The sequence below is a fragment of the Muntiacus reevesi genome, chromosome 4, assembly GCF_963930625.1.
Source record: "Muntiacus reevesi chromosome 4, mMunRee1.1, whole genome shotgun sequence".
NCBI lineage: Eukaryota > Metazoa > Chordata > Mammalia > Artiodactyla > Cervidae > Muntiacus > Muntiacus reevesi.
In genome coordinates, this window is record NC_089252.1 from 148126609 (window position 1) to 148151811 (window position 25203).

The 25203-nt window shown below is 38.4% G+C and overlaps 1 protein-coding gene across 1 annotated transcript; it reads left to right on the plus strand.

Moving 5' to 3' along the window:
* Nucleotides 1-614: 614 nt before the first annotated feature.
* On the plus strand, nt 615-7079 carry LOC136166268 (olfactory receptor 10AD1-like). Its single transcript, XM_065932349.1, has 2 exons — nt 615-745; nt 6113-7079. Exons 1-2 carry the CDS (start codon nt 741-743, stop codon nt 7077-7079), a joined length of 972 nt encoding a protein of 323 aa, XP_065788421.1. The 5' UTR covers nt 615-740.
* Nucleotides 7080-25203: the final 18124 nt, after the last annotated feature.

Consider the following 25203-nt stretch of genomic DNA (forward strand, 5'->3'; position numbering starts at 1 on the left):
CTTATTTCTGGAAACTTTAAAGATAATGAGGAGATAAGGATAGCAAGGCATTATAAAAGGGCCTGTAAATATTTAACCTAAGAAAAAAGGCTAAAATGGCTAATCAATAGATCCAAATCTTAAAGAGAATTCTTCCTTCATAATATATTGTTTTTATTAGGGATTAATTTCAAAGAAGGAAGCCTATAACCATAATGAAATATGAATTATAACATATGTGTGTGTACATGGGTGTGTGTGTGTGTATTCCTGACCAAAATGTGACATTAAGTAATTGTATAACCTACAGGAGGTAGTGATATCTCTGCCCTAAGCAGCTTGGGAGAAAGTTATTCTAAGGACTTAAAAGGCCTGGTCTGAATCTCATTACTTTTATTTGCTAGACATATGATCCTGGGCAAGTTACTTTAGCTCTCTGAGCCTCAGTTTTCCTCCTCTGTAAAACGGAGATAGTACCTATTAAGAGTTAAACGGAATAATATACATGAATATGCTTTGTAAACTAGAAATTAGTATAAGTGAGTAAAGACACTTTATCTGAGTTGACATTCATCTGGAATGATTTGAGAAATTTCATGTAAGGGATCGTATAAGCTAACGGGGTACTGTTTCTTCCAGAGAGGACCCCAAGTTCCAATGTCCTGCCTAGGCTAGCTCATCCACAGCCTCCATGAGACTGTCCTTCTTACCTGTTGAAATGGTTTGGTGACAAACAGACCATTTCTAACTATAGCAACAAAATGAGGTAAGACATAACTTCTACAAGATTTTCTCATTTTTTATTTTTTCTATGTACCATAATATGCATAACCGGTGCCCAACTGAGGGATATTTAAGTTATTTCTACAGCAAAGATGAACAGTAAGGTCAAAAGTGTTTCCTGTACCCTTATCCTATCCCCTCCTAGGTAGAAAATCTGACCTCCCTGTAGGCCGAGGCAGAAACACAAAGAAAAAGGAAGGAATGCACCTAATCCTAAAAGTCTTCACCAATGCTAACAATACACCTGCAAATGATAATTCTGCCCTTCATTTTCATTCCAGTGGTATGCTCGACCCAGTTGGTACCAGCTCTGAAGAACCAATTATTAAATTTTGAAGCATTTTAAGAACTGATTGTTAAACATGGCCATTTTAACATATTATAACAAAGCATTAAATATATTATAACACAAAGGTAATAGATACTAAAAATTCATTACTTCCTAATTTTTTCACTATATTTTACTATTATCTATCCTCTCAAGGTCATGTATTTACATCTGTTGTATCTATAGGGTTGGAAAAGCATACAACAGTAATGTAACGTGCATCCCTTCCTAACTCCATGTTTAGCGGTATCACATTTCTAGCAAAGTAGGTCATATGGGAATATTAACACTATGGAAATTAGCAAATGTTACAAATCAGGTGTCCCTAGCAGAGCCATCTGTTAAACATGTACCAACATACTACCTCTTGAACTCATTTTTCAGATACTTTGGCTAGTAATTATAGGGCATCCAAAACCCTGAAGCTGTGGGGGTAGTTGACAGTGCACCTTTTGGAATCAGACTCTCGGATTTTAATTCAAGTGTCTGCATGATATTGGGCAAATTGCTCACCTTTTCTGTGTGTTTGTAAAATAAGGATGAAAGAAAGACTATCTATTCCATGTATGGTTTTGAATCTTTAAAAACTTACTATTACACATCAGAACAAATAGTACATAATGCATAGTGTGTATCATAATTATTTTAATTTAGATAAATTTTTAAATTATGACATGGAAACCTCTTTCAAGTACTGCTTTACTAAGAAATTTTAACAATCAGATATCACTATTGAATTTTTTTTTTTAAACATTTATTTTTATTTATTTGGCTGCACAGAGCTTTAGTTGTGGCGTGTGGGATCTAGTTCCCTGACCAAGGATCGAACCCAGGCCCCCTGTATCAGGAGCGCAGAGTCTTAGCCACTGGACCACCAGGAAATTCCCATCACTATTGAATTTTATCAAACATCTCATTTAGAATTTAGAATATTCTCACCTTTGACATATTACTATGGTAGTTAGAGTACTAGAATTCCTAATATAAGCAGAACCTTAAATCACTGGAATGGATTTCACTTGATCATGACGTATTTTTCTTTGACTGCACTGATGAATTCCATTTGCTAAGATTTTACTTTGCCTGACTCATCATTATTAATAAACTGTCTTAGTTATAAGTTTCTTTTGTATATTTCTCAGATTTTGGATTCAATGGTTTGATGACTTTGTAAAAGTAGTCAGGAGCCCATTATTTTTTCTATCATAAACTATCAAAAATATTTGATTGTTGCAAAATTAGAAAGAACTCAGGAAACTATCAGGGTCTAGAGCCATTTGGGGCTTAGCTCTTTGTCAATTTTCTCTGTTTTAGAAGTTCTCAAACTTGACTGAAACATTGGAGCCACCTGGGAAGTTTTAAAAACACTGATGACTGAATCCCTGTGCTTACATTGTTTTAAGTATGTCTGGTTTGCCACATAGGCACAGCAACATCACAGCAACATTTCAAAACTCTTCAAGAGATTATAATGTGAAGCCAAAATTCAGAACTGCTTCATTTCATTAAGTTTAGTTTGGTTTGGTTTAGTTTAGTTTGGTTTCTATATTTTTTTCAGTGAATTTTATTGATTTATATTAACATTTACCTGGAAAGTTATCTTTTCCTCCAGACCTTCAAACCTGATGGTCATAGGCAAAATACTGTGGCATAATTATTTTTGTTTCCTTTGTGGCTGTGATTATTAAAACTTTTTGTTTATAACTTGTGTATTGTGCTTTCTTCCTTCCATCTCATTTTTGTTGTTCTTATTATGTAAATAATAGTTTGTCTATTTTATTTACTTTCAGAGGACCAATTTCTTTGAAATTATTTATCTTTGAGTTTATTAATTACTTTTTTCTGTTTTTGCATTCAATTATTTCTTCTTTGATCTTTCCATATATTTCCTTTTGGTCTTGCTTATGTTAATTTTATCTGCTTCTAACCCCTTGAGCTATTTCACTTCATTTATCTTTATTTCTTATTCTTAATGCAAGTATTTCAGGCTATTAACTTTTCCTTTAACAAATACCTGTGTATATATTTATTGATATATGCTTCCGTTTATTATTATTATTAATTTTTTAGATAGTCTGTAATTAATCTTTTGATTTCCTGTTTGATCTATCTAAAAGTTGTTTTCAGAGGGCTTTTTATTTTTCAATGTTTACTAGATGGAGTGTTTTTCATAATCATGCCTGGTTTTATTGTTGTTACAAAATCTCTCCTGATTTAGTTGCAAAATTCTTCTAAAACATCCACTATCTTAATTGAACATGTGTAACAGCAGGCGCTTAAAGAAAATAACTCATATAATAAGTTTAATAAACAGAAAAGCAAGTGGCACCAGCTGCCCTTCCATCCCAGGCAGGTTGATCTCTTAGTCTGAGTCTTCTAATTGGGAGGGAAGTACTTGAGACTCAACCCACCAGAATCCCTGGTGTGTGATCAGGAATAAGGCCTTTTTCTCATTGCCTCCCTTCCATGCTCCTGTCGATTGGAGGCAAGTCCACTCTACAATCATAAGATTATGCAAGAGTCAGCAAACCTTTTCTGTAAAGGACCAGATAGTAAACATTTTAGCCTCCATGCATTGATTTACTAGTATTGCATGGAACATATTCGTAATAAAAAATTATTCTTTGATTATCTGAAAAATCATATTTAACTGGGCATCTAATATTTTTATTTGCTAAATCTGACAATCATATTTGCATGCTAAATGGTCTCTGGCAAATATTCAGCTCTGCCTTTGTAGTGGAAAAACAATCACAGACAATACATAAGCAGATTAGTGTGCTGTGTTCCAATTAAATTTTATTTATAAAAATAAACAATGGACTATATTTGTCTTGAGGGCTATACTTAGTCTTCACCTGCATTAAAATAGTAGTTTTTCAACATTTAATGTACATCGGAATCACGTGGAAGGCTTGTTAAAAGACTGATTGCTAGACTCCATCCCCGGGGTTTATGACTCTGTAGATCTGGAGTGAGGCCCAATATAATTTCTATGAAGTTCCCAGGTGATGCTTCTGCTGCTGCTGGTCTGCGGACCACACTTTGAGTACTACCACATTAGAAGAAATACCTACTGCCTTTTTATTCATAAAACCCACTCAGTAGAACATCGGCTTATTTATTATTATTCATTCAAAGACTTCACCAGTCTTACCAGACGAAAAAAAAAAATAAGTGGTGAAATATCCTCATGGCCACATCTTCCTAACATACATAGTATATTCCGGTTAATTTTAAAAAGTCACTCCCTCTCAGAACAGGATTAGGAGAAAGGTACCACTTTGAATCCACACAGCCCCTCACCAAGGTACATGGCTTGGTTAAGCCGAGCAAAGGCTGGACTTCAGCAGCCACTATGACCTTCAGGAGCCTTTGGGCAGTGCACAAATGGTACAATACTCCTGACAGCCCTGCTGATCAGAAGAATGCTATCCACAATTTATCAAAACAATACCCTCTATATATTCAGTAAGAGTTTACTTCTTTTCTTGAAGTTTAAAAAAAAATGAGCAAGCAATATTCCTTTTTTTTCCCACTTGAATTTGACAGGCTTTTTTTCAGCTTTATTGAGGTATAATTGAAAAAAATTATATGATATTTAAAGTGTGCAATGTAATGATAAGCAGTATTCTTAAAGAAAATCCCATACACTAGCTGACACTTGTACTCTTTTTCTCTCATCAAGGGGAGAAAATAAATAAATTTTAAGAAATCTCCTCTATGTGGAAATTTAAGAAGAATTTTAATGCCTAATTTTAGTGTGGTCAATATGATCTGAACTTTTTTGGACCTTGGGAATTCATTTAAGATTTTTTTATACTGTAATGTACCAATAATATGTTGCAAGTGTTTCATGACCCTTCCAAAGGGTACATTCCCTGTATGGAGGCAATAGAGTTTGAAATATATCTGCTTATAAATGTTTGGTTTTTATTAATATTGTCCATATGTTATATGGATTCTCTATGAGCTCACTTATCCCCCTGATTTAATGACTTGGGATATAGTATAATATCCATGGGGTCAGGGAGGAAATTCTCTGCATGATTTTATATCCTTGGCACCCAGCTCAGTATATGGAACACACTAGGCATGCATTTATTAAATGAATAAATCATTTTTGACTGTAAAGTGGAGTGGAGTGCAGTTGTTCCCAGTTCTGCATTCAAATGAGAATGAATTTTTATCCTTTTTACTTCCTCCCTATTGCATTGCATTCCCCAACCTGGAATCAGTTGTAATTACTGCATTTCTTCTTGAAAATATACTCTCCCTCAGTTAAATTCCTATGGAAGTTTCCACTCAGCCTTGTTTTGGTCTTCAAAGCTTTTGAAATATAAATATAAAAAAAAAAAACTACTGAAAAGACATGAACTAAAATATAGATTGTGGTTTCCCTCTGGTTGACTCTTTTTATTTATTTAGCTTTTACTTTTTTGGTATTTTCCAGATGTTCCACAAGGAGCAGGCATTGGTGGTATACTTAAAAGAACAAAGAAAATTTGTAATAAGAAATAGCAGTCATTTTTTTCTCTAGTATTTCTACTCTCTGGTTTGAGTTCTACTCATTGAGGTTACATAGAAAAAGTAAATTCTCTCTTCTAGATGAAAAACCTATTAACATTTAAAAAGGACCTCTTAGAGTTTCCCTAAGACTTCCCTTTAAAGTTTCCTTTAAAAGTTTGTCACGTGGTTTCTAGATCTTCACCACCTTTTTTGTCTGAACATAATCCCTTTGGTGGATAATCATTTAAAATAGAGGTCCAGAACTGGATATGGTATTTCAAGTACAGCCTGATTCATAGAAAAGGATAATAGAATCTCCCTTGGTTATAATGTGGTTCCATTATCGCAGCCTGCAATAAAACTAGTATTTTCAGTGCCCATGACAGTGCTGACTCACGTGTAGTTTACTGAAATTCCCATATCTTTCACTCATTTTCCCTTAATCTATTTTTATACAAGTGGGAAATACCTATACCCTCGTATCTTATCTGTGCTCTATCTTCCCTTCTCAAGCAGGCCCCAGATGGTAGACACAAGGAATGGCAGCACCGTGACTGAGTTTGTCCTTGTGGGCTTTGAGCAGAGCTCCCCATCCACTCAGGCATTGCTCTTTGCTCTCTTCCTAGCCCTCTACAGCCTGGCCATGGCCATGAACGGCCTCATCATCTTCATCACCTGGACAGACCCCAGACTCAACAGCCCCATGTACTTCTTCCTTGGCCACCTGTCCTTCCTGGATGTCTGCTTCATCACCACCACCATCCCGCAGATGCTGGTCCACTTAGTGATAAAGAATCACACCCTCACCTTTGCCTCCTGCTTAACCCAGATGTATCTGGTCTTTGGCGTGGGTGTGGCTGAGTGCATCCTCCTGGCTTTCATGGCCTATGACCGTTATGTTGCCATCTGCCACCCACTGACCTATGCCCAGGTCATGAGCCGGCAGGTCTGTGTGAGACTGGTGAGTACAGCCTGGTTCTTTGGGCTGATCAATGGCATCCTGCTTGACTACATGACATTTCGTGGTCCCTTCTGCAGAGACAACCACATAGAAAACTTCTTCTGTGAGGCCCCCATAGTGATTGCTCTCTCCTGTGGAGACCCCCAGTTTAGCCTGAGAGTCATCTTTGCCGATGCCATTGTGGTGCTGCTCAGCCCCATGGCGCTCATCGTCATCTCCTATGCCCGCATCCTGGCCTCCATCCTGGGCAAGGCCTTCTCCTCTAGCCGGGGGAAGACCTTCTCTACTTGTGCCTCTCATCTGACCGTGGTCATCTTTTTCTACACCTCAGCCATGTTCTCTTACATGAACCCCCGCAGCACACATGGTCCTGACAAAGACAAGCCTTTCTCCCTCCTCTACACCATCATCACGCCCATGTGCAACCCCATCATCTACAGTTTCCGAAACAAAGAAATGAAAGGGGCCATGGTGAGGGCCCTTGGGAGAAGCAGTCTTTCCCGGGCAGAGTCTGTGTAGTCAGAAGGGGCAGCTACTTCCCCTGACTTACCCTCCTGCAGCCCAAAGAAGTGGGAGATTCACGAGCTGACAAGCTCCAGGAAGGAGTACCCATGGCTTCCTTTCTGCTAGAATAAGACCTGAAAGATCCTGTTGTTGTTGTTCAGTTGCTAAGTTGTGTCTGACTCTTGGTGACCCCGTGGACTGCTGCACACAAGGCTTCCCTATCCTTCTCTATCTCCCAGAGTTTGCTCAAACTCATGTCCATTAAGTCAGTGATGCTATCTAACCATCTCATCCTCTGCCAACCCCTTCTCCTCTTGTTCTCAATCTTTCCCAGCATCAGGGTCTTTTCCAATGAGTCAGCTCTTCAAACCAAGTATTGGAACTTCAGTTTCAGCATCAGTCCTTCCAATGGATATTCGGGGTTGATTTCCTTTAGGATTAATTGGTTTGATCTCCTTGCTGTCCAAGGGACTCTCAAGAATCTTCTCTAGCACCACAGTCTTTACGGAAGATACTGGTGATGTTTAATAATGCTCATCTAATTTCCCTTCCACCAAATTTCTCTTAGTTATACATTTTCATGATTGGAGGGGCAAGTGTAATAAAATGGAGGAGTGTATTCCAAAATTTGGGGGAAAGTAATATGATCCTCTAGAGAAATTCAGCAAAGAGGATGACAAGTTCATTCTTTCCAGAGCATTTCTTCTTTCCAGGGCAAAGTCAACTGGTAGGAACCTTAAGATTGAGAAAGGAGCAGTTTGAGAGCCATGAGGGAAACAAAGGGATGTGGAACATAGGAAAAAAGCAATGAGTAGGAGAAATATGCTGTAAGGTGTGTGACACCATCCCTCTGTGCTTGCCTCAAAATTCTCCATGAAATTTGTCTCCCTACATAAGAACTGGTTAATAGGATTACTTCTCAGAGGCAGCAAGAGGAGGAGCTGTATGTCAAATACATGTGGATCATTGATGGAAAGGTGGAAGAACAGAAGCAAGAGCAAAAGTCTCTGGAGAGCACTTACTTCCCTAGGTTGTAAACTGGGGGTGGGAAATCTCCTAGAAATCTCCTAGAAATCTCCTAGGATCAAGAAAGCTTTGAGTGACATCTGCATTGCACATCTGCAAGAATATATAAAAGCACTTTGACCTATTTACATATTTATTTGCTACAACTTGTAAATTTTGACACTAACCTGGATACAGTTTAAGGGCATCCTTTTTTTCATGAAGATTCCTATCTCTTGCTTTACCTATAATATACTACATTTCCTGAAACTATACTTACAGTTCCATCTTCTGTCTTCTCCATCACTATTTCGTTTCTGAAAATCTAGAGCAGAGGTTCTAAGTAGGAATGATTTTCTCCCCAGGGGTATTTAGCAATATCTGAAGATATTTTTCTGGTTGTCGCTACTGGAGGAAAGAATATGGTACTGGCATCTAGTAGGTATAGAGACCAGAGATGCTGCTGAACATTCCATAATACAAAGGAAATCCCCTAAAATAAAGAATTGTATGACCCAAGATGTCAATAATGTCAAGGAGAGACAAGGTATTAAAACGGCAGAATCATAAAAATGATGAGAGCTATTGATATGGGGAGGGAAAAGATAGGAGGAAACCAAGGAGAATCTGGAATACAGAATTCTATCTGCAAAGTCATTTTCTGCTGGACTATGGGCAGGATTTCTGCCGACACTGCCATGGCAACAATCTATGTAAGTAGTTTTAATAAAAAACCTTCCCTAAAACCTCTTTGTTTGTCTCTATTTGAACTTGCTCTTACTCCCACCAAGTTTTTTTTTTTCAAGTTATAGGAATTTTCTAGCCAGTCATGCCCTTCTGTCTATCACTAGTCTGGATTCCTACTTAAATTCTACCCTTTTCCTCTGTTACTTCCAACCAAAATTCATCCACCCAATGTCCATCCTTCCCTTGTTCCCACCAATCTCACATTTTTGCTTAGCTCAGTCCCACCACTCATCACTTCTGCTTGTTTACAGTGGGACTCTTACAATGCCATTTAGTGAAATGTGTGGAAACCATGTAACCTATAATGAAAATACTACCTATAATTTCAATACTTTTTCTCATCCACTTTACCGATCTCCTCCTTTTACCATTGTTTATATTTCCCCACCCATATGCTCCACCCATCCTGAAGGGTACACTCTACCTTTTATGTGTGCTAGACAATTTTTTTTTTTTTTTGCCCCTCTAAAACTAAGTGCATACTTTCTCCCCTGATCTGTGTCCTGATAGACAGACTTTTGTTGACTGTATTCATTACCTTCTAAGCTCTGTTTGGGTTCAACTAATAAGAGTTAGTAAGAGTAGAAGAAAGCAGGAAGAGAGTGGGTGTGTTTATTTTCCTGTCTCCTTCCCTGATGTTCCAGAGCCCCTATCAAGTGGCCTTCTTTCACAGCTCCTTTCCCTGTTCCTGTAAGGTAGTACCTGGTCCTGCTCTTGACAGCCTAGGGTGCTTTTCCATCCCTCTTTGACTCCTGCATCTTTATAATTCCCCTTATTGGTCCCGTTTAAGTATGCCAATTATTTCCTTCCGCTGCACCCACTAGGGCTTCCCAGGTAGAACAAGTAGTGAAGAATTTGCCTGCCAGTGCAGGAGATGAAGAGACACAGGTTTGTACCTGGATCAGGAAGATCCCCTAGAATAGGAAATGGCACCCCACTCCAGTATTCTTGCCTGGAAAATTCCATGAGTGGAGGAGGCTGACAGGCTACAGTCCATGTGGCTGAAAAGTTGGACCTGACTGAGTGCCTGACTCACACCCACTGGCTGAATAACAGGTACCTAGTACAAAAACAAATGGAAAATTTCTCAAAATAGCCCATATGTTGGTCCATAAACAAACCTTAAAACATTTCAAAGGTAAGGAATCACACAGACCGAGTTCTCTAATCATAATGCAGTTAAAAGTTAGCAATCAGTATCAAAAAGATAACTCGAAAGAAACTCATATGTTTGGAAATTGAGAAATATAATTCTAATTAAGAATTAGTCTAATTAGTCTAATTAATTATGTCTATTCTTACATGGAAGGAGTATGGGGCTCAGAAGTTGTCACTTCCACCTTCATCAGTGAAAAACAAAAACGAATGAACAAACTGAAAATCAACACTTCTTAGGTTCATCAGAGAATTGAAGTCACAGGGCAAACCACCACTCCAAAAACAGGGAGACAGGTGAACACAGAGAATCACAGCTTCCTTAGGAGCAGAAGCTGCAGCTAGAGCCTGGTCAGAACACTTGAAGGAAAATTGACTAGTTATTGAGACTGAGCATGGGTTGGCTTCATAGAAAAACACTCCTGGAGGCTCATCCTTAGGGAAGCCTTCATAGTTTAATGAGTTTTACTTGCAGCATCCCCACCAGATTCTCATGATGAAGATCAGGGGAAAAAAAAAAATCCTCTTATGCTTCAGCAGTGGGAAGGGAAAATAACCATTCTGAAATAAGCTCAGACAGCTGTGTTCTCCTTAACAGACTGTCCTTAAGGAAAACTACCTTATGAGAACCTAACCCATCTGGGGAAGGATCCAGAAAAAAAGAAAATGCAAGACGTACTTGCAAAGGTCACAGCACAAGGACACAGGCTCACTAGAAAACCAAGACCTAATCATAGGACCACAGAATGCTTCCACTCCCCCACCACTCACCACCACATCAATAGGACCTGAGGATTTCAAGAATTACACCTGAAAGACCTACAATCTTCAGTCCCTATTTAGGAAGGAGTCTCTAAGAAACAAAAAGATAACAGAGGAGATGAAAACAAGGATACTAGAGGAAATTTTAGCCTCTGGCACCACAGCTACAGCAAACATAAACACTGCCTAACACCTAGCAAGATCAATATAAAACCTCTACTAAAGGCCTATTTATCTGAGTTCTTTTACCTGATACCTCACGTTTGGTTTTCTAACAAAAGAGCCAATTATGGTAAGCCCCCAAATCGTGATGAATCTACATACAAATTTGTGGAATGTAGCTAGAGCAGCACTTTCTTATATTAGAAGAAAAAATAAAAGTTAAAATCTAATAAATTAAACTACTAATTTAATCACATGTTAATAGATAATGCAAGAAAAGCAAGAGAAAATGTATATAATAGATTTATCAGTAATGCCGTCCAGCCATCTCATCCTCTGATGCCCTCTTCTCTTTCTGCCCTCAACCTTTCCCAGCATCAGGGACTTTTCCAATGAGTCGTCTGTTCACATCAGATGACCAAAATACTGGCGGCACTTCAGCTTCAGCATCAGTGCTTCTAGTGAATATTCTGGGTTGATCTCACTTAAGATTCACTGGTTTGATCTCCTTGCTGGCCAAGGGACTTTCACAAGTCTTCTCCAGCACCACAGTTCAAAACCCTCAATTCTTTGGCATTCTGCCTTCTTTACAATCCAGCTCTCACAACCATACATGACCACTGGGAAGACCATAGCCTTGACTTTCCAGACCATTGTCGGCAGATTAATACCTCAGTTTTTCAACACACTGTCTAGGTTTGTCATCGCTTTTCTGCCAAGAAGTAATCGTCTTCCAATTTCATGGTTGCAGTCACCGTCCGCAGTAATTCTGGAGTCCAAGAAGAGGAAATCTGTCACTACTTCCACCTTTTCCCCTTCAATCTGCCATGCAGTAATGGGGCCAGATGCCATGATCTTAGTTTTTCTAATATTTAGTCTTAAGCCAGCTCTTTCACTCTCCTCCCTCACCCTCATCAAGAGGCTCTTTAGTTCCTCTTGGCTTTCTGCCATTCGAGTGGTATCATCTGCATATCTGAGGCTGTTAATGTTTCTCCTACCTGTCTTGATTCCAGCTTGTAATTCATCCAGCCCAGCATTTCTCACGATGTGCTCATGAAGGGGGAATCAGCTATACACATACATAAATCCACTCTTTTGTAGATTCCCTTCCCATCTCGGTCACCAGAGAGAACTGAGTAGAGTTCCCTGTGCTATATAGTAGGTTCTCATTAGTTATCTATTGTATTTTATATATAGGAGGGTATTGATGTCAATTCCAATCTCCCAATTGACAATGTGGTTTTTATCAATTTAAGTTTGTGTTACCCTGCACTGAGCAAATCTATCTACACCTTTTTTCCAATATCATTTGCTTATATCACATTATCGTAATCCTTGCAATATTTCAAACTTTTAGTTAGTATTATATTTGTTATGGTGATCTGTGACCAGTGATCACTGATGTTACCATGATGACTTACTGAAGACTCAGATGATGGTTAGCATTTTTTAGCAATAAAGTGTATTTAATTGAATAGGTACATTGTATTTTATTTTATTTTTTTTTAATGTTGAATAGGTACATTGTATTTTAGATGTAATGTTATTGCACACTTTATAGTATAGTGTAAAGATAACTTTTATATGCACCAGGAAAACCAAAAAATTTGTGTGACATGCATTCTTGCAATACTCACTTTATTTTGGTGGTTCGGAACAGAATCCATAATATTATGGAGGTTTGCCTATATAATAGAAAAGAGGGAAAGACCTCAAAAAAATGAAAATAGAACTATCATATGACTCAGCAATTACACTCAGGTATATGTCTAAAAGAAAGGAAAACACTAATTCAAAAAGATATATGCTTCCCAATGTTAATAGCAGCATTATTTACGATAACCAAGATATGAAAACAACCTAAGTGTCCATCAACAGATGAATGGATAAAGAAGATGTGGTACATTTATATACAGCAGACTACTATTCAGGCATTTAAAAAAAAGAATGAAATTTTGCTATTTGCAACAACATTGATGGACTTGGAGGGTATTATGCTAAGTGAAATGAGTTGGACAGACAAAATACATACTCTGATATGACTTACACGTGGAATCTAAAAAATAAACTAGTGAATATATCAAAAAGGAGGGAAAATTTGATACCAATACTTGACAAAGACAAAATAAGCTAATATCACTTATGAATAGAGTTGTAAAATTTCTAAACAGAATTGTCTCCCTACGTATTAAAAATATAATACCTTGTATCATGAACAAACTTGAGTCTATCCCAGGACATTCAAAATTTATTTAACTCAGAAAATGAATTAATGTAAATCAATACATTAATAGACAAATGGAGAAAAGTCACATGATAGTAGATGCAGAAAAGGCATCTAGTTTACTGAAAATTCATACCTGTTTATAATTAAAAAAAAAAAAAACTCTCAGCCAAGCAGGGATAGATATGTACTTCCTTAACCAATAAAGTGATCACATACCAAATCTCTGCAAGCATCACCCTTAATAGGGAAACATTAAAATTACTTTTAGATTATAAGCAAACCTAGGGTAACCATTATCCCTACTTTTATTCAAAGTTGTAGTGAAGATCCTGTTGTTGTTGTGCAGTTGCTCACTCCTGTGACTCTTTGTGACCCCATGGATTGCAGCACGCCAGGCTTCCCTGTCCTTCACTGTCTCCCAGAGTTTGCTCAAACTCATGTCCATTGAATTAGTGATACCATCCAACCATCTCATCCTCGGTCATTCCCTTCTCCTCCTGCCTTCAATCTTTCCCAGCATGAGCATCTTCTCCAATGAGTCAGCTCTTAGCATCAGGTGGCCAAAGTTTTGGAGCTTCAGCTTCAGCATCAGTCCTTCCAATGAATATTCAGGGTTGATTTCCTAGATTTAAGATCCTATATAATACAATAAAGCAAGGGAAGTAGATAAACTGTATAAGAACTAAAAACAAAAATGCAAAACTGTACTTAGGGATGGCATGATTGTCTTCATAGAAAAACTTTAAAAAGTATAGATAATTTATTTAAATTAATAGAATTAAACAAGTTTATTAGATGCAAAAATCAAATTGCATTTTTATATTCCAGCAAATAAAATAGAAAAATAAATTTTAAGACCATCTTAAATAATGTCCAAAATATAAAATATATGGGAATAACCATAATGAAATAGGGCAGTCCTTCATGGAAAGATGCACATAAATTATGGAATGTCACTAGGAAAAATGTAAATAAACAGAAATACATAAACATGTAACATAACATCAATAGATACACATTTTTTCCTAACGACTCTTGAAGTTATACCACTTTTGGACAGCTTTTCTTGGTATAATTTCACTCACATTTGAATTGAGCATCATGTTTGGGTTAGAATTGTGCTAATAAAAATGCTATGGACCAGAGATTATAAGGAAGTGAGGAGACCAGTGAGCTTCTTTCTTACCATATCAATGAATGATGTAGAAATAGGTGCTGTAAAAGAGCTTGACAAATTCACTTTTTTTCAGAAGTTGAGTGGATATCTGAAAGATCATAAAAAATCTTTGTTGCAAAGGTCACTTTCCTGAAGCTTAACTTCTGTGGATTATGTTTCAAAAGCACACTTTCCTCCAAAGCCATTTATGTTACAAAAATGCCTAAATTGTAATAGATTTTGTAAGATGCACACTTGGAGATGGCGGTGGAGGTTTCTGTTATACGATGAGACTGTGGGTGAAACCACCCTGCACAATTAGAGTTAGATGCTAAGTCTCATAGATGCTTAGACTCACTCTAGAGTCAGGACACAAGCAGCATAAACTTCAACTTTAAAGGAACTCATGCACTCCAAGTAGAAAAAAGATCTACAGAGGACTGAAGGAGTAAGAGAATTACTGAAGTTCTTTGACTTATGCAGACTCTAATTCAATGTCAAGCAAGATTTGGGGGAACAGTGGGTAAATTAGGGGAAAGAAGGTTATTTGAGATTTGAAGAATAGAATTGTGATAATAAAGAGGTAGAGGATGGCGGCTAGGAAGGGAGCATGTTATCAATGATGTATGCTCCATCAGGGAGTGCTTTTCTTTCTTTTTTTGAGGGGGGGGGGGAGTGCTTTTGACTGTTTACCACACTATCAGCAGCATTTAATAAGGTAACTGTTTCACGTGTGTATTCAGCTGATCTTTATTGTTGGGTTGAACACAGTGAACATAGTATAATGATATGAAGAAAAATATTGAATTGGGGGCACAAGGAGTGATATTTAAGTCATAAGAAACCCTAATTAGAAAGTTAATTCAAACTAAAACTGTACAATAGGTGCTCAAGAGTTAAACGCTCTAAGATTTGAAGCTGAGGACATGAGGATAATGACACTTGCCAGGCCCCCTTAAATATCAGCTCATCTCATAAACAGAACAGAAACCCTGAAACTATTCTAGACCTTCCAGGCCACTTGCCATGGCAATAGCCTCACAAGGATATGAGACTATCCCCAGGGATCCAGTTAAAATGGTAAGACTTCAAGATGAGATAGTTGGCCTTATTACATTTGGCTCCGAACAGTGACCAGGCTCATGCCTGCCTCTGTGTGTGCCTGTGAGTGTGTATGTGTGTGTGTCCACGAAGCCCATACTCCCTACCCTATAAATGGCCAGCTAGTTGCAGCAGAATTCACTGGACCGTCACTTGATGTCTGTGGATCCCTCCTCTGGGCCTGAGATCAGCACAGGAAGTGTTATCACCAGGGTATGCCAAAGTCAAGGGAGAAGGTCAGTAAACGTGCTCACTTCTTCAGTGAAAACTGACCCTGACTCTAATTATCCATCAGAGACAAACAACACTCTCTCCCTCAGTGACCACTTGTGTTTAGATCACACCAGAATTCTGCACACAGTGGCCATGGAGGAGATGTCACAGATCTTAACTCCATTAACTTCCACCTTGCTCCTTTCTCTCTCTCTAGACACTTAACTCTATCTCTACTTTTCCAACTCTCTCCAGCTAGTCTGTTCTCTGAATCTCTCCTCTAAGTTTACATCAGGCTCTCAAAGACAGCCAACCAGGACTCCCAGCTCTGGCTAAAGGGCAAATGGCTTGGGTGTGTCTGATGGGGCCCTTCTGGTTAGCAAAGACCTGTCTGTCACCATTTGCTGCAGAGGAGGAGATCATATAATCTCTAGGGTTACTTTTCCTCATTTCTTTTTTTTTTTTTTAACTTCCCTCTTCACATTTGTGCATATTGGTGTCTTCTATTTATCTTACATTTTTCTTTCTTATTCTCTGGAAAAGGAAAGGCTTTTGATTCTAAATGATTCTCTTTTAGAAATTATATAAAAGCTGAGGTTCACATTTTTTGCAAATGTCTTAAGCAAAATTAAGAGAAAATGGGACTTAAATACATCATGGGGGAAACCTGAGTTAAATGGACAGGACAGGAAGAAGCAGGAACCAGTAGGATGGATTATAAAGTGTGGGTGAGATCCTTTTCTCCAGGTTTCTGCAGGGCCAGTTTGGCTTCTTAGTGGGATGCTGGCCAAGTGTTTACAGTATTCCTTTTACATGTGAAATGAAACCACAGGGAGAGGGAGAGAAAACAGAACTCACAGTTATGTGTATTTATTGTCCAGTCTGTGCCAGCACTAATTATATGTTATTTTAGTTAATCCTCATTTTATAGGAAACAAAATTGAGAATCAGCTAGCCAACTGCACATTATAGTAAGCAACAATAATGTCAAGTCTGAATTTCTGATATGCCTGCCTCTAAAGTCCTTTTGCTCTACCCTGTGCCTCACTGCCTCCCATAAAGTGATGAGATTAGATTCCAGGCAAGGTTTTTTGCTTTGTTTTCTGTTTATGAATTTATTTTTGGCTGTGCTGGGTCTGTTGCTGCGTGGGCTTTTCTCTAGTGGTGATCAGTAAGCTTCTCATTATGGTGGCTTCTCTAGTTGCAGCGTATAGGCTCTAGGGCATGCAGGGCTCAGTAGCTAGGGCATGGGGCTCAGTAGTTGCAGCTCTAGGGCACAAGCTCAATAGTGAAGGTGCATGGACTTAGTTGCTCTGCGTCATGTGAGATCCCAGATTAGGGATCGAGCCTGTGTCTCCTGCATTGGCAGGAGGATTCTTTACCACTGAGCCACCAAGGAAGACTTCAGGCAAAGTTTTTTCATCTCTAAATATGTAACTGTTCACCCCTTAAAATCATTTTATTTCTTAGTCTAAGAATCTCTCTGGGTTTCAACTTTATCCTCTCCTACTCTGTCGGTACATATATTGCTCTCCTCCTTGTGCACTCTCTCTCATTATCCCTCACTTTTTCTTCCTCTTTATTCTCTTCTCAAAGCTAATTAGAGTCACTGCAAATTTTTTCTTCACACACGTTAAGTAGCAAAATAACTTAATGACATGGAATAGCTAAAGTTGTCTAATCCACTGATGTTCAATAATTCTCCTTGATTTCTAAGTTCTTCCTGTTTCATATTCATTTGTCTTTAGACTTATACACAGTCCCTGAATGTTCAGAGAAATATCATTATGGATACTTTATGTATATTTTCCTGTCTCTTTTCCTTGATTGTCTAGTTGTTTTACTCTTTAAGTCTCTGTATTGAAGGAAGGAAGCAACAAGTCTAGAGTGGCTTCATTATAGCTTCTAATGGAATAGTGAATTCACTTTAGGACTCAGCTGGAGAACAATTAGGGATGATGGAGGGAAATCAAGTCTCACAAGATGGGGGCACTATCTAAAGTTACAATCTCAGCTATAAAGTGAAATGAAGGTTATTGTCAGCATTTTCATCATTTATGGTGGCCCTCATTAGTGCTGATCAACACGAATGGTCTTCTGGTAGAGTTTGTGACCTGCACTGATCATTTGACATCACAGGGATCTGGGTCATCACAGGCATCTGAAATGCCCTGCCATAGCACATTTATAACATTGGTCCAGGCCAGACCATTACCAAGGGATCCAGGTACTTCAGAGATCCTGTTTCAGAAAGATATAGAAAAGTTGAAGTGGATCCAGTATCAAGAAGAAGGATGAAGCAAAAAGAAAGCAGAAGACTGAGACAGTCAAGAGAATTTAGAATATTTCTACAATTTAACTCAATTGGATCTCTGTGGCAAGCCAGTTATTGGCAAGGCCCTCTGAGGAGCAAAAAGACTATTCAATGTCCATCTTGCTTAAGAAAAGGGAAATAGGAAGAAACTTAAAATAGAAAAGAGGGGGGAAACAGGTAAACCTTTAGAAACACTTCTAAGTAAATCTGTAAGACTTTGGGATGGGTCGCTAAACTGTAACAGAGTTATCAGCACAGACCTCCAGGGACTCACACTAAAGACTAGTGGTCCTTCCTTAAAAGTCATTTACATCTGTCCTCAGAATACCTCGATCCATATGCTTTTGTCTGGATGCATATGCTTTTCCCTACACAACTTTGTTAGGTAATGGCAAAAATTTATTTCCTATTGTCTCCCAATATGATTCCTAAATTCCTCAAAATTGATGTAGTTGTGTTAGTGAAAACCATGGAGTTCACCTCATATTTTAAAATCTTTAAAAATGCCATAATTCCAGGGCATTCGAATAATATGTGAAACCAGCAGGGAAAACAGTTCTTCTTTTCCGACCATTTAAGGACTTAGTAAGGGCCTGGCCTGTCTTTCTAATGACAGGTTAGTGCGATAGAATGCAGGGTCAAGATCTGCAGAACAGGGGCTCTGCTCTTACAAGGCCTTTCTAGTTCTTTTTGTACCTAGTGAACAGACCCACTGTAGTTTCCTCTCCCTCTGACATTCCTGCTGTGAGACACCACCCAATTGGGTACAACTATTTTGTTCTTTCCCTGTACAGATAGGCAACAAAATCTTCCAAACAACCCGTAATTGTGCATTCCCTCTGATCTCCAGCTGTGGATGATGGCGGTCTCACTAACAAGGATTTCTGTAAATCCTGGTTGCCCTTCTATTTTAACAGGGCTAATTCTTCCCATGGGCAGAGGAGCCTGGCAGGCTATACAGTCCATGGGGTCTCAAAAGAGTCAGACATGACTAAGCAACTAAACAATAACAACACAACAATTCAGGACTCATCCCTCGTTTTCTGGGGCTTGTCATCCTGTCTATATTTTTGAATGATGAATGGCCCTATATTGCATCTTTTAATCTGCTTTCTAAATTCTGTTAGTTTTACTATTCAGTATAATGGTATATGTTCTCTCATTCTTAGTTAACAAAGAGAAATTGATTGGCCACTTTAGGGTGAACTACACATTCTCTGAGCTGGAATTAGGAGGGTGGATGCCTTTGCCTTCTTCCTGCAGGCTGCCTTTGATCTAATCTTATTTGATTAGGAGAATTTTCAAAGATGGAAGAAGGAATACAAGCCTTATAAATCCTAAGAGCTGGCTTTTAGTTCCCAGTCTTGAGAAGCAAGAGAAATCTTCACTCAATCTTCAGATAAGCCCCAATTAGTTTACACTTCTTATTGTATATAATTGACTTCTAAATTATTGTGTATTGGCCATCATGGAATGGTTACCTCCAACTCATTCACACATTGTCAAATTGGCAGCAGGAATTTCTATCTTCCCTAACAAAGACTGAAGAGAAACTGCCTTATATCACAAAATGACATGTCCACTAAAAATTCAATTTACTAAAAGAACATCTTTTTGTGGCTATTTTCCACCTCTTAAGGTCTCCTCAAGTTTAGATGTAATTTCAGCATTATACCTGATGTGAAACATTTAAAAGTTAACTCAGGTTCTCAGGTTCTCACTTATAGTGACTATTTTTTCTTACCAAGGATGCCTTTCTCCACAAACAACCTTCTCTAATCTGTCAGTTGTTGGTAAATATTTTTCTTGCATCTGATATTTTTCCTTCTTATGCACACTTTCCTGAGTATTTTATGATTTCATTACTCTTCAGATCCCCCAGTATTTTATTGAAGCTTGATTAGAGCTCTTAACCATATGATATGATATTTAATTTATAAAATATGCCTGTCCTTAACTGTACTGTATACTCTACCAGAACTTAACAGTGCTTAAAAAGTACATTTTTTTTTTCATTTTTTCATTTATTTTTATTCGTTGGAGGCTAATTACTTTACAATATTGTAGTGGTTTTTGCCATGCATTGACATGAATCAGCTCAGGGCTGGTGCACTGGGAAGACCTAAAAAATACATTTTTAATATGCAGATTCAGTTTTTAAAAGATTTGAGGAACTCTGAGGACTGTTGTTCAGTCACTCAGTTGTGTCCGACTCTTTGCGACCCCATGGACTGCAGCACGCCAGGGTTCCCTGTCCATCACCAACTCTTGGAGTTTACTCAAACTCATGTTCATTCAGTCAGTGATGCAATCCAACCCTCTCATCCTCTGTCATCCCCTTCTCCTCCTGCCTTCAATCTTTCCCAGAATCAGGGTCTTTTCAAATGAGTCAGTTCTTCACATCAGGTGACCAAAGTATTGGAGTTTCAGCTCAGCATCAGTCCTTCCAATGAATATTTAGGACTGATTTCTTTTGGGATGGACTGGTTGGATCTCTCTGCAGTCTAAGGGACTTTCAAGAGTCCTCTCCAACACCACAATTCAAAAGCATCAATTCTTTAGCTCTCAGCTTTCTTTATAGTCCAACTCCCACATCCATAATGACTACTGGAAAAACCATAGCTTTGACCAGACGGACCTTTGTGGGCTAAGTAATGTCTCTGCTTTTTAATATGCTGTTTAGGTTGGTCATAACTTTTCTTCCAAGGAGCAAGAATCTTTTAATTTCATGGCTGCAGTCACCATCTGCAGTGATTTTGGAGCCCAAAAAGTAAAGTCTGTCACTGTTTCCATTGTTTCCCTATCTATTTGTCATGAAGTGATGGGATCAGATGCCATGATCTTAGTTTTCTGAATGCTGAGCTTTAGGCCAACTTTTTCACTCTCCTCTTTCACTTTCATCAAGAGGCTCTTCAGTTCTTCTTCACTTTCTGTCATGAGGGTGGTGTCATCTGCGTGTCTGAGGTTATTGATATTTCTCCTAGCAATCTTGATTCCAGCTTGTGCTTCATCCAGTCCAGCATTTTTCATGATGTGCTCTGCATATAAGTTAAATAAGCAGGTGACGATATACAGCCTTGATGTACTCCTTTCCCAATTTGGGAAGTCTGTTGTTCCATGTCCAGTTCTAACTGTTGCTTTTTGACCTGCATACAGAGGTCTCAGGAGGCAGGTCAGTTGGTCTGGTATTCCCATCTCTTTAAGAATTTAGTGATCACCACAGTTTGTTGTGATCCACACAGTCAAAATCTTTGCCATAGTCAATAAAGCAGAAGTAGATATTTTTCTGGAACTCTTTCTCTTTTTTGATGATCCAACATGAGGATTACAGACATTTAAAAATATAAATGTCCTATTAATATTTTTCATTTATGCAGTGACCTGCAAAAGGAAACAGTAAATTAAAATTTGTTGAGCACTTTCCTATTGCAGATATTCTATGTGGTTTGTGTGTATATTTTTATATAAATTATATATTTTTGATTGAATAATTTTCTCCTAATCTTCACAACTGTACAAATATAGTTTTCTTCATTTTGCAGATGAGAAAACAGGTTTCTAGGAGTTAATTTTTAAAGTTTTGTCATGGACAACATTAAATAATGTAGAAAGTTGGAATTCAGATGGTCATTTATTCTATTATCTGTTCAACATACATATATTGAACAACTGCTATGTGTTAGGCAGTGTCCCAGGAAACAAGAATGTAAAATCTCTGGAGTTAAGGAATTCAAGAACAAATGCAATTTCAAATAAGCTGATGTGGGAAGAGTTACTGATGACTTCACTATTGCTGCAAGAGTTGAGACTGGTCTAGTTGGAGCAGTTTGTCAAATGGAGAAATATATATGACGACTGAATTCCAAAAGAGCACTAGTAGAGTCTTGGAGGCTTAAGAAATGACAGTGTATTTGGGAAACAAAAGTTGTAGCTGGGGTATAGAGTGTTCTGTAGGGGAGCAGGGGAAGACAACAGTATTTAATTGCTGAGCAGGTAAAGAATCCACCTACAGTGAAGGAGACACAGGAGATGCAGGTTAAATCCCTGGGCCAGGGAAGATCCCTTGGAGGAGGAAATGGCAAACCACTCCAGTATTCTTGCCTGGAAAATTCCATGGACAGAGGACTCACAACGACTCAGACATGACTGAGCACATGGCATGAAAATGGCAATATAATATGGAGGTTAGAAAGAGGGGATGGAAAATGACTTCATGGTTTCTGAACTATGGGGTTCAGTTAATAGTTAACTAAGGAGGAGATTAAGACAAAGAGCCATGGATGCTCCTGGGGCACTGATAACTGTGCAGACTTCTCTCTGTTCTTATCTTTCACTAGACCAAATCTAAACCAGACTTCCACAGAAAAATTCTCAAAACACTGCAGAACAACTGCTTAAATGTCCTTGTGGGACAGGAAGTTCCTCTGGCTACCATTTCTGGTTTTCCTAACCTTAAAAGAAATTGAAAACCACTGCCCATCATAGCAGTGGGCTTCCCTGATAGCTCAGTTGGTAAAGAATCCACCTGCAATGCAGGAGACCCCAGTTCAATTCCTGGGTTGGGAAGATCCCCTGGAGAAGAGATAGACTACCCACTCCAGTATTCTTGGGCTTCCTTTGTGGCTCAGTTGGTAAAGAATCCACCTGCAATGCAGGAGACCTAGGTTTGATCCCTGGGTTGGGAAGATCCTCTGGAGAAGGGAGGGGCTACCTACTCCAGAGAATTCCACTCCTAGAGAATTCCACGGACTGTATAGTCCACGGGGTCACAAAAAGTCAGACACGACTAAACCACTTTCACTTCAGTTCACTTCACCATAGCAGTATTCCCCAGGATGGGCCTCTTTAAGTGCCTAGAAGCTCCATTTTAGTGGTGGTGTTTTTTTTTTTTCTTCATCACCTCCTTCCAATTTCATTCCCAATTAAAAAAAAAAAAAAAAGTTAGTATTCCCTCAGGTTAAGTTCTGGTTACTCATGGCCAGAGGCACCGCCTCCCTGGTGATTCAGAATGTCATCTTTTGAACCTAGGTCATTAATATTGCTATTCAGTTACTTATTGCACTCTCCCCGCCATCCCAACTCAGCTCTCTGTATTCTTGGGTCAGTGTATTCTCCTTTTAATTGTGATGGAAAGGTTGGAGTATAGATGTGGAGAAAATCAACAAGGAGGCTTCTTGGCTACTTTAGGCATTGAGGGTTTTGTAGGCTTTAAGCTACTGAGTAGCCCAGGGGAAAAAAAACACTTACCAAGTAGTCCTCCTCAAACATGAGACCTAGTGTTCCTCAACACAGAGTTGGGAGCCAAAACCCCAGATAATATGAACTGCCTGGACTTCTTTGTGATATCTTGGGGGTAGCTATAATCTCAAGAGGTCATTGGCAGTGGAATTGGATGCTCAACCATCATTCAGCCACTCTCCACAGGAGACACTTTTGGGGAAACAAACAATTTTGCAAGATAAAAGAGTATGTTCATATTCGGCTTAAAGAAGACAAGTCTACAGGACTTTAGTGACTTGAAATCTCTAAATCACAAGTTTATACCCTTTGTGAGTTCCAGCTGCTTTTGATTAAACTGTGGACATTTCAAGCAAATAGCTCTGACACACACGGTACTTCCTATAACATTTCAGAGATGCATGGACATTCTGAAACATCTATTGATTCCCCTGGGTCCATGAATCCAAGTATGAATATATTTACCTTAACAGTTTTCAACCAGAAGACATTTTTCTGCTTTAAGGTCACAAAATGAGTATTTAATCCAAAAAGCAAAGAACTACAGTATACAGAAGAGGGACCAGGCTTCAAGCTGTGTAAGATCTGAAATTACTAGAGACATTTAAAGCAAACCTGCAAAAAACAGAGGCTGAAGCTTTCTAAGAGAAGAACTTAACATGATTTTAAACAAGGCTGGTGAATTCCTTTACAACATGAGTGAAGCAACCTCATCCCTAAAACAAACATGCTCTACAGAATAAGTACGCAATACAATGCTCTATTATATTTTCTTTCCTGTAGTTATAAAATGAAAGGAAGGCAACAGAAACATACTGGCTTAATCGTTCCATTATTCAAAAGTGTCCTGGCCCCTCTGCAAAAATGACAGGAATCAGAGTCTTACTTTATAATGAGACATTTTCCCACCAGTCTAGTCTACAGTAGCACGCTTTGTTCACTGTGCTCCTGTGGTCATGGAAGGTAGACATCTCTCAATTCACCAGCACTGTTCTTTGAGAATTCAACATATGTGTTTATCAACAGAATTCCTCTCTCTCGGGATTTGCCAAACACCACTGCGGCTCACTTTCTTTTTGTTATAACCACAGCTCTATCATACTTCTTTGTTTATACTTTAATTCCATGTATGTGATAATATTACTAATAACTGGGACTTTGATGGGGTCCAATAAATAACACTACTCCTTCCTTTACTTCTTAATCAATTGAGAAATATGGTGGCACCTGTATATGGAGGGTAAAATATCAACTTTATTAATACCAATACAGAAATTTGAGTAATTGAACTTACTGATGCAGAAACACAGAGTTAGACAAACTTATTTCCTTGTTGCTGGCAGCTACAACAACACTGCCTCCCCAAACAGAGGTGGAGCCTGCCCTTAAGAAGGTTACTTACTCCAAAGGGGGAGTCTAGAGAAAAGAGACAGACACATGTGCTCGGCTTTCCTTCTAAAATCAGATAACCACTCCATCTCCCCTCCATGAGATGGTGTGAATGAAGGAAGAGGGAAGGGCCAGGGGTATGTTGCTATAATAGTTTCATCCATGTGGAAGGAAACATCAGGAATATGGAAGTTGTTATTCCTCACACACCCCTAACTATGCCTAACATTGCGTTCTCCTGTCCCATTAAGTCATTGTTTAACCAGGGATAGTGGTGTATTAAGACAATCCCATTTCTACCTTCATGTGGCTGCTCCTCTGATGCAGGGTCTTCAATGAGATTAAATCACATCATTAAATTACAATAATAAACTTGAGGTTTAAATGTGATGGTGAGTGTAAACTATTTTATAAACCATTGTTAATTTAAATGAGATTACAGATCTCCAGTCTTTACATAAGAAACCCAAGGAATTATGAGTGGTTATTTAATCTCTACACACTTGGCAAAAGAAAATCCCACGATCCTCTTCTGGTTTAACAAAGAAATCTCACAAGTATGTGTATGTTTTAGAAAACAAAGAGATACCGATCTATATATTACCATGGCCATAAATAAGACCTACCAAAATCAAAATTACATTTTAGAGGTTCAAGATTAGCTTTACAG